This window comes from Xiphophorus hellerii, chromosome 2 (genome assembly GCF_003331165.1).
Source record: "Xiphophorus hellerii strain 12219 chromosome 2, Xiphophorus_hellerii-4.1, whole genome shotgun sequence".
NCBI lineage: Eukaryota > Metazoa > Chordata > Actinopteri > Cyprinodontiformes > Poeciliidae > Xiphophorus > Xiphophorus hellerii.
Genome location: NC_045673.1, coordinates 23,305,283 through 23,322,606, shown reverse-complemented (window position 1 = coordinate 23,322,606; position 17,324 = coordinate 23,305,283). Strand labels below are relative to the sequence as shown.

General features: G+C 39.2%; 1 protein-coding gene across 4 annotated transcripts in view; it reads left to right on the top strand.

Moving 5' to 3' along the window:
- plxnb2b (plexin b2b) overlaps positions 1–12,778 on the top strand; it is a 155,158-nt gene extending 142,380 nt beyond the window's left edge. For all 4 annotated transcript variants that reach the window (XM_032589018.1, XM_032589002.1, XM_032589010.1 and 1 more), the window contains 9 exons: positions 1,074–1,174; positions 2,989–3,073; positions 3,450–3,601; positions 3,812–3,972; positions 6,394–6,541; positions 7,264–7,328; positions 7,474–7,549; positions 9,060–9,134; positions 9,666–12,778. In XM_032589018.1, the coding sequence (XP_032444909.1) occupies positions 1,074–1,174; positions 2,989–3,073; positions 3,450–3,601; positions 3,812–3,972; positions 6,394–6,541; positions 7,264–7,328; positions 7,474–7,549; positions 9,060–9,134; positions 9,666–9,770 (968 nt within the window). In that variant the 3' untranslated portion in view covers positions 9,771–12,778. The remainder of the gene's footprint in view (positions 1–1,073; positions 1,175–2,988; positions 3,074–3,449; positions 3,602–3,811; positions 3,973–6,393; positions 6,542–7,263; positions 7,329–7,473; positions 7,550–9,059; positions 9,135–9,665) is intronic.
- The last annotated feature ends 4,546 nt before the right edge of the window (positions 12,779–17,324 follow it).

The following is a 17,324-nucleotide window of genomic DNA, read 5'->3' as shown; positions in this document are numbered from 1 at the left end:
ACAGGGGAGGAGGTTCAACAACCTGAAAGCCAGAGCAACAATTTTGTCTTTTTAGATCAAATCAAATTTGGTAGAATGGTCCAGTCAAAGCCCAAAGCTTAATTCGATTGAGAATTGTGACAAGATTTGAATATTGCAATTCAGGACGTCTTTGTTAAATTTGGTAAAATGTAGACTAATTCACAAAAAATGAGCAGAAACAACAGCCTCTGGAAGTACAAAGTTTGTGAAGAAAACAAAGTGTTGAGTGAAGCCACATAGAAATGCATGCCACATTTTAAAGATAATTTTGTAAAAAAAAAAAAAAGAAAGAACAAGCTTGAAAAGCCATCTATGCTTTTGTATCCACTTCAGTCGTGTGCTGCTTTGTGCTTTCTGCCAGTAAGATCCCAGTGAAGTGTGATCTACTCTGAAACTGCGATGTGACAGCCATTGCAAATGTTTCAAAGTATGAACACTTTTACCAGGCACTTCAGATAAGTGGTTGTAAAATTATAAAAATCAGAAATATTTTCATTAAGATTAAATAAAGCCTCATTTTGGTGAAGATGTAACTGTATTTCAGCAACATGAAGCAACCCTTCATCCTTTAACAGAGTTTTTCTCTCCAGTGTAGACAGAAACCGTTGGGACCGACTTGAAAGGCTAAAGCTCCACAGATACGCCATAACCTCAAAGCCACTCGCATCACGCTGTAGATCTAATTTCTCTAGACGTTTTAAATAGAGAGCCATCTTTGTTCACGATTAATAAAAAGATGGCTCCCGTATATTTGCTGAACTCGTAAGGGAATCATCCAGAACATCACGTGTGTTGTCAAGTCTGCAGCGATGCAGAAAATGTTAGGGTGCAAAACACAGATTTTAATTAAATCTAAATTATTCATAAGATTGATGTATTTTCTTCACTCCCAACTTCCTCATGTGTGCTCTTAAAGCCCCTGCAGAAAGCTGGGTGCCTGCCATGAATAACATAACTAATTTAAACCTGTATACTTACCTAAAAAAAACAATACATTTGTGGACATTTTCCAAAGTTTTTCAGTATACCTTCCATCCTCTTCCCATTTACAGAGTGGCGTCCCGGCTCAACAGGACAGATTTTATCCGATCTGGACCTGACCTCCCAGAAAGAAGGCAGATGGAAGCGCATCAACACTCTGGCACACTACAACGTGAGTACCGGCAACATATTTAATCCTAACTTTAAATGCAGTATCTTAACAATCAACTGCTGCAAAAAAAGAAAAGCTTTGGATTTGGTAAGAATGTAGGGAGATGAGTAGATAAACGTGGGTGTGCAGAAGCGAATGGAGCCTAATATTTTCACTTCATCTCAGTCAGTCAGTCTGAGTTGCACATTGGAGCAATTTGCATGAAATCTGTCTGCAGTAGATTTTCTGACCTGAATACATTAGCACATATTGAGTTATTGTTTGTTCTTATCACAAAACTGCCAAAGGTTTGAATTTTACACCATTTCTTGCTATTGCGTGTACGAGTGGAAATAAAGAAAAAAACGAAGAAAAATACATCTGTTCTTCAATTCACAATCTGTCATCTCTAATATGAAGTATTTAGGGCAAAATAAATCTCTCTACCTGTTAGCTAAATAGCTTCAAAATCTACGTACAAAGTTGACTTATGACACACAACACAGTCTCTGTGACTCTTTGCCATATTTTATGTCTGTCAAGTCACTTATTGGGGGGATAGAATTACCATAATGAGGGGGAATTCATGACAAGGACATTTCTCTTCACTCCTGCTTATGACCCCCACAGAGCATTGTGTTGTAAATTTAATGTAAAAATTCTGCCACCATGAATATCCTACACATGTATTCAGACAAATATGCAGGGACTTTTGTCCCATATATAACAAGATAGCAGTCAGTGGATATGATTAATGGTTGAGAAAATGTGTGCATCATCAAGAAGCTTGGAGTTTTTCTCCATGTAGCTACCTGGCTAACTAGCTAGCTAGCTAGGATATCTCATTCTAGGATAGAATGAGAATCAAACTCATTCTCAAGTCACCACTTTTCTTTAGACTTGTGTTGGGTTTTTTCCCAGACCCTCCCTGCTTGCCAGTTTTGGTTCCCAACTGAATGTCACTAAATCTTCTTGCCACTGTATCGATTGTGAGACAATAAAGGTCACGCGGTAATATCCCCTACTTGCCGTGCTTTTCGGCTACTTAAATCCTGATCTTTCAGAGCGGCTTGGCCTCCTTTGAGCCTACCTGCCTCTCCGTTGTTCTTAGACCTCAGCCTAACTGCCATGGATTCATCGCCCGTGTCAGAGTGCCGCTAATCACAGTGTATGTGCGGTCAATAACAGGGTGTGCCGCAGAAACTGGCCTCTAAATATCACAGTTAAGACCCACTGTTCATGTCTGCTCAGTCGCATTGATTGGACATAAATTCTGGGGCAAACAAATGGGATGGAGAAACACAGTTGAAATACAGCACAGGGCCTTGTTACAACTACCAAATGCAATGTGTCTTATTGGGATTTTATGTGGCAGACCAGCATAAAGTAGTTCATGCGTTTTCTAAAAGAAATAAAATGATAGTTATTTTTCAAAAATATGCATAGACGTAGCTGTTTACCTAAACTGTAATTCAGAGAACTGGCCAAGTAACTGGAGCTCAAGCAGAAGAATCAGTACAACTATTAGTCTTGAATTCTACAAATTAAAAAAAAAAAATTTCTGGAAATGTGTCAAGAAAAGGAAGCTGTGTTCCTGTTAGCATTTCGCAACAAGCCATGTAGGGACACAGTGGGGGGCTTTTTCGTTTGCATGGACATGGACTTAATGGGGCTGAACATAAATATGAATCATACTTTTTATGCTTGATAAAAATGTCTTGTCTATGAAATTGAATCACAGTAAAGTGCTGCTGTTGGCTGTGTTTGAGTGTTGTTACAAGCCAATGCATTTATCAAAATCAAAAGTTATATTTTCTGACATCTGTGCATTGTAGGTACGAGATAATGCCACGTTGGTTTTATCCAGAGTGCTTCACACACAGCAGAACTATGACCAGAACCAGGAAAACCATGAAGAACGTAAGTATCCGTCAGCACACATAATGAACAGATACAAGTACAATTCAAAAGATCAAACGTAACATGGCATTCAGATTATAATACATTTCTTTGTCTTGTTTTTTTTGTTTAGCTCCTCAAAAATATCCCCACTCTCATTAAAAATGCTAATATATGTTCTATGTATTCCACTCTTTTATATTATGCTGAAACTGTATGCATTTTTATTTTATTCTTTTTTTGGGACACATTTCATGAGAGCTGTTTATCTACTGTTTGCTTTCTTTCAAATCTGTCTGAAAATTCCCCCCTCATGTTTGTTTACTCATCAGAAATGCACATGGGTAATGAAACTGATCTAAAGTAAAGCTTGAACTTTTTTGTCTTCCTGCATTAGGAAATGCTCTGTTGGACGACGATAAAGTTTTCCATCTGGTGAGGCCGCAGGACGAGCTGGATGAGATCAAATCCAAACGAGGGAGCATAAAGGACAAGTCGATGACCAAAGCCATTACAGAGATCTACCTGACCCGACTTTTGTCTGTAAAGGTAAAAACACAAACACAAAACTGTATGTACCTCCTGACATTGGAGCATTTCGGGGGTCCAAACGGTATTAGGTGACGCCTCAGATGATCAGGAAAGAACAGAAATGCTCTAAGCTTAAACCCAATGTTTTTTTCTCCCAGGTCCATCTCAGAGCTTTAATATGAATAACCGTCAGCTAAATAGTTTCACATTCTGTCTGTTCGCTTTCAGGGAACACTGCAGCAGTTTGTGGACGACTTTTTCCGCAGCGTGCTGTGCTCCGGGGCAGTGGTCCCGCCAGCTGTCAAATATTTTTTTGACTTCCTGGATGAACAAGCGCTAAAACACAACAATGTTGATGAGGAGACCATCCACATCTGGAAGACTAATAGGTAAAAAGATGGGAAACGGTAAACACACTGTACTTCAACCAGATTCAATGCTGCTGTTCTTTTCTGATCAGGTAAAATAACATCAACTAAAAAGAAACGATACATAATTTTTCTAGTTTTTAATAAAACTGTTACTGGCATGCAGCATTGACATTTTTGATGCTTCAAATGTAGCAGATACATTTGGCTTATAAGTCTTAATTATTGTGCTAATGGTTAAGAAAGCCTTAACATTGTCAGATTACATTTGATTGCTAAAAGAAAACATGTCAGTCAGGCTTTTTTCCCCCACAGATATTCTTTTCCAATAAAAGCCCGTGCTTGCTTTATTGCTCCATACTTACCCGGACTAGAGGCAGACTGACTTGCAATATCAAAAATCATATTTTCCCCACATTTCCTGCAACTGAAGATTAAAGCGCAAACGAACAATGAGATCCACCTAACACTTGTTGCCTAGATTTTACTGTTTCATCAAATACTTATTTTTGTAGTTTTCCACTCAGTCGCACACTAACAGCATATCCCCAAAACTGCATCTTCTAAACCAAACGCTTGTTATAATTAGATTCTGTTTCACAGAAAAGAAGCTGGTGTATAAATCACAAAGACCTTTCAAGCTTTTACTTGGCTCATGTATCATCCTTGAAGTTTGCGGAACATTGTCCACTTGACAGTAGAAGAGGATCCAGCTCCATTCTGTGAGATTGCTTCAGAAATGTAACTTTACCTTGTAAACCACTGTAGCCACTTTCTCCCACTTATCTCGGATCACTGTCCATTTCTGCCCGGACCTGCTTGGTCTCATATCGGGACTCCTTGTGAAAAGATTTATTGCAAAGTTTTTCACACACGACATTCGGTTTCCCTGGAGTAATAATATGGCGTGACACAGAGGCCTATTTCATTAAGCCACTGACCTCAGGGTGGACCAAGTTTCCATAGCAACCACTAGACAATACCTACATGACGACATGGTGTTTGGAACTTGTGCCATTCCTCTCTGACCGTCACAAACATAAACATGTGGAGCGGACCTGGATCATGCTTCTGTCAACAATCACTCCAGGTGGAGTTCACCTCAGAGGTGTCAAAGGTTGTACCGCTGCTGATTGCGTTACAAAAAGATGTACTCGGATTAATGTGTATCTTTTAATGTTTCTTTAGGTGTGCATGTTGTTTCTCAGTAATAAAATATTAACTTGCAGCATCACCTAATAAAACACAGTACAGTACAGGCATTTCCCCACATTTCAGACCTTCTTTGACTAACAAAAACGCAGCTGGAAGTCTGCCCAGTCAGCAGCGGTCAGATTATTATTATTTTTTTCTTCCTCTCTCTCTCTCTCTCTGATACAATAACTCTCAAAGAAATAAAACTTACTTGTTCCGGGAAGCGCTGAATGCAAATGCACGATTTCAGCGGTACTTGGTTTGCATTTGCAATCTCTGCGCTCCCATGTGCCATTTAAGTGCATAAATTAGTGTCGCGTCGGCTGAGGCTCAAGCGCACAAGACGACGTGTTGCATGTAGATGGCCGTGATTGACGCGCTGCTGGCTGGAGAGCAGCCGCACAAGGACACGAGATGAGCGATTTAATTACTTACTATACTCTACGCCCAATTCTGCATCCACCCGTTCTGTTTATCAAATCAACCGAGGGCCATGTATTTAATATGAATGTGTGTATGAAGCATAACAAACAAACAAACATGGTAATTATTTCCCAAGCTAAATTAATTCTGTGATTATAGTAACAGCTATTTTTATGCTCCTATTGTATTCTAACCGAAGCCTTCCCAGAAGATATTACCAAATCAGGATGAATTTTACACGCCGCACGTCTCCTCTCCCAGATGTCGGGGATGTTCGCGGTGATCTGGGAGGAGAGGGGGCGGAGGGGCTGAGGAAACTGCTGTATTTTGGGGCGTTTTTCATGAATTCATAAGCTTGAGAGGGAGAGCAGAAAGAAGAGCACTGAGCTTGTGTTTTTTCCTTTTCAGGAGGGAAATTAGCACAAGCGCCGGGGCGTTACATTATGTAGTCTGGTCTTTACATTAAGCTGCGCAGGAGCTGAAAAGGTCAACGTGCTGCAGCTACTTCGGCTTTCTTAATCTCTGTTTGTTAGTGTGGACGCAGTGTGGACTTACAAGGAGGTCAGCATTGAGCAAAACGCTAAAATAAACAGACAGTAAAGGCTATTGTTCTGAATAACACTGACACATACAAAGCAGGCTTCCCTCCACCCCTGTTATTACCTCCTATTGTAGTCAGTTCAAACCACAGACAAGTGCTCTTTCCCATGGCACGCCTCCTCGACTTACATCAGTTTACCGCTGAGATTTCCCTCAAGTTTTAAAGCGTTAATGGTGATAATCACAGTGATTTATTTATTTTTTTTGCCTCCTTCACTTGTCCAGCCTGCCGCTGAGATTCTGGGTGAACATCCTCAAGAATCCCCACTTCACCTTCGACGTCCACGTGTCTGAAGTGGTGGACGCGTCTCTGTCAGTCATAGCCCAGACGTTCATGGATGCTTGCACCAAGAGCGAGCACAAACTCAGCCGGGTGAGTGGACCCAAATCAAAGGAGTGGGAATGTGGTGCAAGAGAAGGTGAAGGAATATACAGGAGCATGTCAATGAAATAGAATATCATCGGTCGGTTCAAGTATGTCAGTGGTTGTAAATCAAAATGTGAAAGTCTGATATAGACTCATTACACCAAGAGGAATATTTGAGCTATTTTGTTTTTGATTTAGTTTTTCTGTCAGCTGGAAGAGTCAAACTTGGGATATGTGTATGTGTTGTAGCTCTTCAAACATCGACTCCATCTTGACTTCACACATTTTTCCCAAACTCGTAAATGGGTTTCTGTTCAGTCCTCAGAAGGCTGCACTTGTCCCTACTTGTGCGCCCTCTTTCACCACACTTTGTCCTTTCACTGAGCTTTCCATTAATTCGCTTCGACTTTCTTTAGGAGTTGTTGTTTGTGACTTCCCCGATCTATAGAAAGCGTCAGTGATTCTCAGTTGGACAACTGTTAAGTCACCAAACTTCCCTATGATTATTGAGGCCGTAATGTTGCACATCTGCACTGAAAACCCTTTAAAATTGGTATTTTGCAATATTCTCATTTTGTTTCATTGCATGCAATAGTACTAAAAACTGATTCATAGTTAAAACTGATGCCTACTGAAATAAATTATATTTTCAACTATTCTAATTTGAGATGTAGATGTATGTCCTTTTACTCATGCTTTCATTTATTTTATTTTTTTTTCGTTTACAGGACTCTCCAAGTAACAAACTACTCTATGCAAAGGAGATCTCCACCTATAAGAAGATGGTGGATGAGTAAGTGTGGTGCTCTTTACTCTCCCATCTGTTTTTATGTCAAGTTTAAAATCCTCCAGATTTCCCCGAGACCATTTTTAAAAAAAAATAACAGTTGCATAACGGAGTGATTACACCCTCTTGTCTGTTCTTTATGTGTGTGCAGCTACTACAAGGGCATCAGGCAGATGGTCCCTGTCAGTGATCAGGACATGAACACTCATTTGGCGGAAGTGTCACGGGTGAGAGACGCAGCTGTCATTATCTTTGGCTTGTAGTCGACCTTGCTTTAAATGTTTTAAGCCCAGAACCAGGCGGCAAGCCCAATGGGTTTCCACTATGTGTAAAAGAGAACATGTTACGCGGTACATAAATATTATGAGGGGAGGCATTACATTTCTCTATCAATTTAATCTTCAGAGTTTGTTTTTGTTTTTTTCCAGCAACGGTTGTTGCCTTATTTCAAAGCATGCAATTTTCTTGCAAAATGCGCCCTGGCAGTTTTGTTTAATCCCGTTGTGATGTATTCACATCCACATCCCTCAAGTTATTTTCAAAATTACTAATGCAGGCAAATTTCTTGGCACCCCTTGAAAGGATGTGTAAAAAGACTTACTGCATAGACTTACAGTGATTTATATTGATAAGTTCACCTTTAAATTTGAGTGAGTTTCTTCAGTGACTGGTTGGTGCCACTAACAATAACTTTGTAATAAATATTACTGAAGTGTTTTTTTTTGTTGTTTTTTTTTACTTAAGCTGATCAGTTTCTATGAAGTTTTTCATTTGATTTAACTTCCAAAAATAATTACAAAACAAAAAATATTTTTTTGCTGTTGAGGCCTGAGTTTGTGTTTATGCAGATGGTGCATTTGTTGCAAAAATCACAAGCAAGTAGTTTGGGGTAGTTTAGACAGACCATCAGATTTTATGACTGCTTCCAGAGAAAAGTCATGGTGTAATATTGGTCATATTCTATGTTAGTTTAAGAACAAATCTTAAAGAGTTTTGCGATTAATTTTAAGCAAAAAAAAAATAATTACTTTATGTAGGTCTGGTCTGAAGTAAAAGATTATTCTGTATAAAAGCATTGTGCCTAATTATTAGTATGGCAGCCTGTGTTGCTCTGGACTGTTCTCTCCTGTCTCATCCTCTTGTCCAATGAGCATAGAGACTTTGCTTTGCATGGTATTATGATTTATGTTTGGGGGTTTTTTGTAAAGTTTAAATCAAAATCTGGTGGCATTTTAAGTGGGGTCTCATTAATGTCTCCAGGACTTGAGCTGGTACACATTTGATCTGAATTTAAATTGTTGGTGTTACAAACTACAACAGGCACAGAGCTTGTTTTTTTTTCTTTTTTGAAACATGTTTCCTGCTGATTGCAGGAAACATGAAAGCAAGAAAAACATATTAGAATCTGAAAACGTGGTTTTTATGTCACGTTTATTTTAATATTTTGACTGGAACTGTTTGAGTCCTCACTTTAAATAAGAAAAAGAATTTTTGAGCAAATATGAGCCAATTTATGTCTGATTGTTAAATAGAACCAATTATTTCAAATTGCAGTGGTTAAAGTATGTGGGGTCTTGGGTGATATTTTTTTGCACAGACCACTTTTTAAGTTGCCTCTACAGGTAGAGTCATTATCTACACCGGGGGGAGATGAGGGAAGGGCACTTTTTGTGCGCAATTTAGTCCTTTCATTTCGTCGAATCTCTTGCTTTTAAACTGTCTTTTTATGTTCTGCAGTCTCACACCGACAAACTGAACACCCAAGTGGCTCTCCATCAGCTTTACCAGTACGCCAGCAAATACTACGACGGGGTAAGAACCTCCCTGCTCTCCTATCGCACCCACGGAGGGCTATTCCACTGCATGCACTGCTACCCACTGTATTTCTTTTTCTCCTCCTTCACTCTTGATATGCCAGAAAAGAGATTGTGTGAAATTTTAATTGAAAGCATTTCTGTGGGATGTGAATTGGAAAATTGCTTTGGGAATTGATTTTTTTTTTTTTTTAAAGTCCACTGCGTGTCGCCACTTGAGGTCACAAAAAGGAGCAGATAAACAAAACCTAATGAACAAATGGGGATAAACAAATGGGGCTGTCAGTCTCCCCTAAGAGGGGCTCACAAACAATAACGACTAATATGAAGTGACTGTTGATGGGGAATAACACCCGTCCACACTCGTCACCCCTTTCCTATTGTTTTTTTTGTTGTTGTTGTTGTTTTTTACTATTCCAGCGCTACCCTTCTGCTGTCCTTGATCCAAATCCTCCCCTCCCTCTTCTCTTGATATTTGCGACTGCTCTGTCGATCATTTCAATGACCGTCCTTCCGTCGTCCCTTTCAGATCATCGCATCCCTGGATGAGGACCCGGCCGCTCAGAGTAAACAGCTGACCCTGCGGCTGCAGCAGATTGCGGCTGCCCTGGAAAATAAAATGACTGATCTCTAACCCACCGAGAGGAGGGACAAAAGTCAAGACATAGAGGGAGATCGCCAGTGACTACAGGGGCTTATTTCTTTTTCTCCGCTTTTTTTTCAGAGCATAAAGTATGGAAATGCAAAAATCTGAGAGGGGAGGGGGCTCATTTTGATGTGTGCTTCCCCGGAGCGTGTATTTTTTATTTTTTTTCTGGTTCTGTGGCGTAAACCAAGACTAATTAATTGCACACAGACATCAAAAAAGAAAAGTAAAAAGATTGGGGAAAAATGATGGGTTCCGCTGTCATAGGTACGCCTTAAATCTCACTTGCCAAACCTTAGAGGTCTGAGCCCTTACTCCTGCTCCACTGAATATTGCTCCCAGGATGCAGTATGAGAAAAGTCTCTGTGAGAATTAAGCCCCACTGTGGAGCACTGGTACCGCAGATAATCAGATGTTTGAATTTCTCTCTCTCTGTATGTGTGGAAAAAAAAGGGTTAAAGAGTTGTATTATATATTTTTTTTATTGTGCAGTCTTTATGCAGAAAGCTTTATAAGAAACAAAAAAAAAAAACTTTTTAATTGGAATCACTTTGTGGTGCGGAGAGTGTTTTTATCAGCCTGTGTGCGTAGCTGTGTGAATGGTAGCGTGCCCGTTGTGAGCGAGCGTGGGGGTTGTGTGGGGAACATGCGTGCGCACACAGGATGCCTAGGCGTGAGGGCGAAGCGACGCCTGCGTTCTCTCGTTCTTAAGTCCCCACCCCACCGGAGCCTGTGCTCTCGCCGAGCTTTACGACAGCGACCAAAGGGTCCGGACAGGGACGCCGGCTTTGTGTGACTGACGGCTTACCAGAGGTTTCACAAACATTTCCTTTTGCTTTTTTAAAAAAAAAATTATATATATATATATACACACACACACAGATGTTTTTTGTTTTGTTTTGTTTTAAGCTTGATTGCCAACTCGTGCTCATGGAAATCGATAACAGCACAGCCTGTCTCCCTTTATTGTACAGTGCCATGAAACATTCCACTTCAACTAAAGCACAGAGGGACATTTCTGAGTTTTCTTTAAGACATTTCAGTTGATTCATTTCTTTTTCTTCTTCTTTGGTGTATTACTTTTTTTTTTCTTTAGCTGTCAGCAAAGAGAAGCAGTTGCATTATGCCATGGAACCATGCAGCTCATATTAGCCCTGCAATAACGTCGGTATACTACGAGCTACAATACAGTAGACTCCTGCTTTTTCTTATTAAATGTATTTGCCATATCGTAGCAGTTGAGCAATATGTTAAAAAACAATTCAAAATTGATTTATGCATTTTTTTTGTTCGTCTTTCTTATTGTTGTGCCATTTCTCTACATAATAATGTTCCAAATAATCATTAATAACTCTGCCTCTTTTGCTATAAAATAGCCTAATGCTGATGGTAACGATCTGTCAGAGACGCAGTTGGTACTGCAGCGGCTTGTTGCGAACAAATTGTTGTTCTTTTACATTTTCTTTTTGTTGTTGTTGTTTCTTTAATGATGTCAGGGTGCTTGGGTTCAGTCGTGTATATAATTGCTTATGATAACTGAAATCAATGTCAGAATGTGGCCTGAGTCGCAACGAGGGCGTGATATTTCTTTGTCCATTAAACACCGTCCCCAAATTGTAGGTCTGGCCGTCGGCAGATCTTTTTAATTGTCCTCCCTTCGTGTCTGACGGGTGGACGCGTTTGGCCGACACGTGGCAACGAGCTCCAGAGACCCCAGAATGTTAACGATTCCTGCCTTGGCTAGAGTGACGTTTGCACAGACCTCAAGCCTGCCCGCCTGCCGTCTCAGCATGGCGCTCCGGCTTCCTGACTAACAGCATTTGGCACTGCCCACTCAATGCGATGCGGAGTGGCACTCTGTGTAATGAAATCAGCAGGGGAGGCTTTTGATCTTAATTGCATGCCGACTGCAGACTCTCCATCCTCGTCTCCGCTGTTGTTTACTGGTGACTCCGTTCTCGCTGACTAGAGTCGATGCAAGAAGCTTCTTCTTTCAGAGCCTTTCTTTAACCAAAAATGTGCCTTATCGGATAGGATGACACCTATATATTGTTTCTAAATTATTCTGTTGGTAACATAGGAATATGATGATAGTACTATAGACACAGCAATGTACTTGGACTTGTGATCTTATGTGTGGTGTCTAAAAACGCTAGATGCGCCGCTGCAGCCATTGGCGTGCCGTTAGACTGAGGACATTTCAGTACGATTTCTTTTTCCCGGCTGCAGCTTCGACGTGTGCATTTCATTTGGATGTCTTTGGTGTGTGCTTACTAGGATTTTGGTGGCAAAAACAGCAAAAAAATAAAGAAAAAAAGAAGAAAAAAAGTCAAAGACTAAATGTTGAAGAATGACCAGTTGGGTTTCCCTTGAAAATGTCTCACATTCCAAAATTAGACAAAAAGGGTATCCATGTGTACAATTGAACATCGTGCAAAAACTGTTCCAATGGTGTTGATTCTTTTGACCTGTGTTTCTAAGCTATCCTACAGTGTGTACGACAAATGACTATCTATACTCGACAATTGACTTTTCTTACTGCTGTGCAGTTATTTTTATTTCTCGTTTCCTATACATATGAATCTTTGTAAAACAAGTTGAAATACTGTATTCTATCTGTATACCCCTATGCATTGGTTCCTATGACGAAAACAACAAAAGAGCGAAAAAAATTGTGCTGTTGTCGAGACCCGTTTGTTTTTTTTTGTTGTCTTTTTTTTTTTTTGTCCCTCACTCCCCATTTTGAAACTTGTGAATGTGCTGTATTGACAAAAGAAACTGGGACACTCCACTTTCGGTACAGGACCAGTAATGGAAGCCAATGTTTTTTTTTCCTCCCCGTACGAGGCAGCTTCGAATATTCTTGATCTTGTACCTGATCCGGTCGTGCTGGATGAACATAATTTTAAAAAGTTGTATGTGTGGACGGAGCGGTTACCCACATGTTTCATCATGTACTCCTCCGTGAATAAACTCAGAGACATATATACCCTTCATATTGGCTGCGTTTCTTTCACTTGGACAATATTGATTTGCTTTGACTGAAACCGCTCTCATGCTTTATTCATCAGGAGTAACAATCACCTTGGGTGATGGAGTTGCCACAGGCAGCCGATTTTTCTCATTGGAGTGAATTGTGTGTTCTTCAAAATCTCTGACACTTACAGCACCTTGCATAAGTATTCAGACACTTTGAACCTTTCCACGTTCTGTCCTGTTACAACCACGGACGTCGGTGCGTTTTAATGGGATTTTATGTGACAAAGTAACACAGTACTGCAAAATCATAAGATGTAAAGATAGTACTATATGAATATGCTTTTCAACTTGAATATGAACATATTAGCTGTTTTGTGTTAAACAATAGGGAGCAAGGGCTAATGGATATTTTTGAAATTACCTTTAACCTCTGACAATAAGTGACATTAAACCCAATATGTTCCAGATGTAAGTCTGCAAACCAGTGGTATTTGAGTTGGAGTGCTTTATGACCAGGCAATACAAGCTAATATTAATGTATTTCTTTTCATTTTGTAAACTGCACTATTAAAGGAGGTTGCATAGTACTGTACGTCACTAATTCATTTAGATATAAATCAGAAGTGGACATTTTTCTTCCATTTGAAAATCATTAGGCTTCATTTCAAGTCAGCCATATGTAATTTTCAGGCCAGGGCTGTTGGGAAACCAGACATTTCCACTCATAATTTTCACTTTAAAGATCCTTTCAACTTTTAAATATAGAAATTTGGACTTCTAAACTTAATCATGCAGTGCTAGCTTATATGAAGGTTTTTGTGAGCAACCTTTAAAGGTTCAAGTGGTTTTTAATAAAGACGTAGGTGTCTGGAAACTTTTATTTCTCCATTTCTTTCTTGAGTTGGGATTTGAGCGTAGAAGTTTAAGAATTATGAAAAGTAAATCCAGTTACTTCATAAAAAGAAGTGCTCTAACCCAAGTTACATTTTTCCAACACAAATATCCTGTCATGTTATGATTCGAAAAGCTTCGAAAATCAGACTCCATATGTGGCTCACCCTATGAAGGTCTTTATCTAATTCCCACATCGGGATCCTATCACACCGCCCTGAATACAAACTCAAAGTTCTGCCATGAAATGACTTGTAAATGGCAGTGCAGGATCTCTGTCAGAAGCGCTGAAGTGAATAAAATTGTGCTGAAAACATTCAGTGCTACCGACAGCTATGAAAGAAATTGAAGGAACAAAATGAGTTGCTGGAGTTGATGCACACGAGACGGATCGCAGGCCTGCGTTTACTTGGGCTTTGTTGAAAGTGAGCAAATCACTGATTCAGCAAGAGATAAAGTAACTTCCGGGGTTTTCTGAGTAAACTTGATTATTGCAAGTACAGCATCAAGCACGACAGCCCCGATCCACTTGCCGTAAATCAAAGATGGAGCTCTTTATACCTCTACCAGGACATGCTGCTTAAATCAACATTATTTGCACTTGTAAGATTAAACTTGGAAGAAAAAATAAATAACCCGTGTCCTTCACGCCGTAGAAATCAATACTGCTCGCTGACAATTATTATTTAAAGTCGGCATCTGTGCTGGAAATGCTCAAAGAAAATGGGTTAAAATCTGCATGTTGCTGGCTTCTGTTCTCCTTCCCAGGACGCTTCCCTGCACACAGCTGCCAGCCTCTCCTACAGCAGGAGATCTTTGTATTTCCCAATAGGTTGCTTTTCACCTCCACATTTCAAAGTTCCTAATGAGATTTGGCTTTGATTCACACCTCCTTAAGGGAGGAGAAGGAGGGAGAGAACTCGGAAAAATATAAACAATTATTGCGCGGTATCATTTTTTGAACACTGCTCATGAATAATTGAAAACCACTGAGAGTGATTCTACAACTGTGTAAACACATTTATCCAACAGCATTATACTAGAAGATGCTATCGTGCCTTTTTCTTAAACGCAAGGCTGTTATAAAGTCGAGGTGATCTAGAGTGGTCCAGCTAAGGGCTGACAAGACTTTTAAGTCAAAATTATTTTGTAAATTCCTTAAAACTCCAAGAATAATCCCTCTTCTAAATGTATGTCAACATATTTAAGAAGTAAATCGCAAATAACTTGTACTGAAAATGGGAGGCGGGGAGGGGAAACATTTCTGCTTCTGATTTCTTTAATAGAACTGTAAGTACTCATAAATTGAACTTTTTCTCAATTTTGTCGCTCTCCTACCACAGTCTTTGAGGAGACACAGAAAACCACAGCTCAGGTGGGACAATCTGTCAAGACAAACATTAAGAAAAGGTGCTTTGCTCAGATGCGATCAAAACTGATAATTCTAGCTGATATGCAAAAGTAATGCAGAGTTTTGTCGCTCATGTTGGAGTAACTTTGTGATATTTCTGATTTGTTCTTTTTATGGATTTTTTTTTTAGCAACATTACGTATTAACGATTCCCTCTGGTTTTGTGCAGCTAGAAGGAGTTTTGTTCCTACTTGTTTTTTTTTTTTTACTTTCGAACAGTTATGTGTAACCGAGGCAACGAGGTATTGCTTTTATAACTTGATGTAGCTAATTAGCGTCTCAAAAGTTCAAACATTACATGAACTACAACCCCAAATGCCAGAGGAGTTAAAAAAGGAGACTTCATGGATGCAGAAGAGATTGAGAAAGTTCAAACTAGGTCCTCCAAAAATAAAAAAAAATTAATTATAACATATTTCTGATACCAACACATCTCTGGCTAGCTTTCTAGCCCATCTCAATTGCAGCAAAAGCAAATGAAATGGATTAGCAGTGGATTGATGTCATCCAAGACATACTGTGGTATATTTAGAAATTTAGCTGTTGTAGGACTGTCATTCAGCAAGAGTCTTCATTCAGAGGCCTTTTCAGATTCGCTGCAAGTCTGACTGCTACCAGGGAACCTTCCTACTCACTGCATCACCAAACACAATGACTCTGAAGATATATGGATGACAAGATATGATGGCTACTTATTTAGCAGGTATGTATTTAGATTCACCCCAGCATGCAAAAAAACAACATTTAAAAAATATATATATTTAAAAATTTGTAAAAAGCTGTATTGAATCCTTTATCCTTACTGGAACTGGAATCTTCGTTTACCTGCCAAGGTAACATCCAATTCCTCTTTTCCCTTTGTTCATAAGACAAATCCATTTTTTTTAAAAATTGGATGATAAAATGCACAAAGATAATTCTTTCTTGACTTCTTTAAAATACATAGCTTCAATTATTCATTGCGATGCCCTCCTACACTGAAAAAGATTTACAACCCCTGTTCTTTATCACCCATGTTGCTTTCAAATTAAAATCAAATAATTTTTTCGTGAGGATGAATACCCAAAATGAACAATCGTGGGCTGTTTTTACTGGGTTTCTGTTTTCTCTTGTGCAGTCCCACAGAGCCGTGGGATTATATGCTCTCTGTTTTGAGCTTCTGCTTGACATTACAATTTCTTTGGCTGAGTTATGAAAAATTGACTACCACAAAAAAAGCTTTTTTCTTTTTTTTTTTTAAAGAATACATTTTGAAAAGAAAATAGATGTGAGCCGGCTCCAAAGAAAACAAAATCCACATGGGGACAGAGCTAACCAAAACCCAAAATGCCATCAAAGAGGTGCAGATCAACAATAAAGAGATTTAAACTGCTAAACAGAGACAAAGGGAACTGCAAATGGAGGCAAAACCAGGGCCGAGGCAAAATGAAAATAAACGTAGATATATTCGGAAAATAGAGCAGACTATAAAAAGAAATGCAAATGACTTTAAAGATATATATTACAGCCAACAGGCAAAAACATGTAGCCAACTATAAATTCTTTGTAACTGGAGATTAAATGTCCAGGGAGGGGCAGAAAACCCATTATAAAATAAATGGGGTGGGCTCTTCACAAGTGTGTCCCCAATGCTTTATGATGCTCTGTGCACGGTTGTAGTGTCTTAGTGCTCAGATTTTATCAGGGCAAAAAGACAATTATATTGTAGAAGCAGGTGAGTATATTAATCCATATTCTACATTATGTAAAGCACTATGGGAAAGACTTCTTTGTGATTTATCTCATCAGTGGACAGACCATGTAACTATAACATTGTACTACCTGGACTAGTTTGTAAAAAATATTCATACCCCTTAAACTTTGTCACATTCTGAAATGTTACCAGTGCAACTTCAGATTGGCATTTTAAATGACAAACCAATACAGAGCTTACCATAGTTGTGAGGAGGAAGAAATGGCAAGAAAAAGAGAAAAAATATCTATCTTCCTTGACCCTATTTAAGAATAACGCCCCAAAGCACAGTACTGTGAAAACTGTAGTAAGAAATGCGACTTTCCTTCCCGTTGGAGAAATCTGAGCTAGTGGCTACTTAGAGCAATAAGTGACAATAAACATTGCACAAGGATTTTAAGTTTGTTTTTCTTTTGGTTGTTTGTTTTTAATGAATGCTAAAGATGTATCAAAAGGTGATTACCTATATATGCTATAGATTTGTATTCCGATTTGAAACTCTGAAATCTATTAGCTTAAATGTGACAGC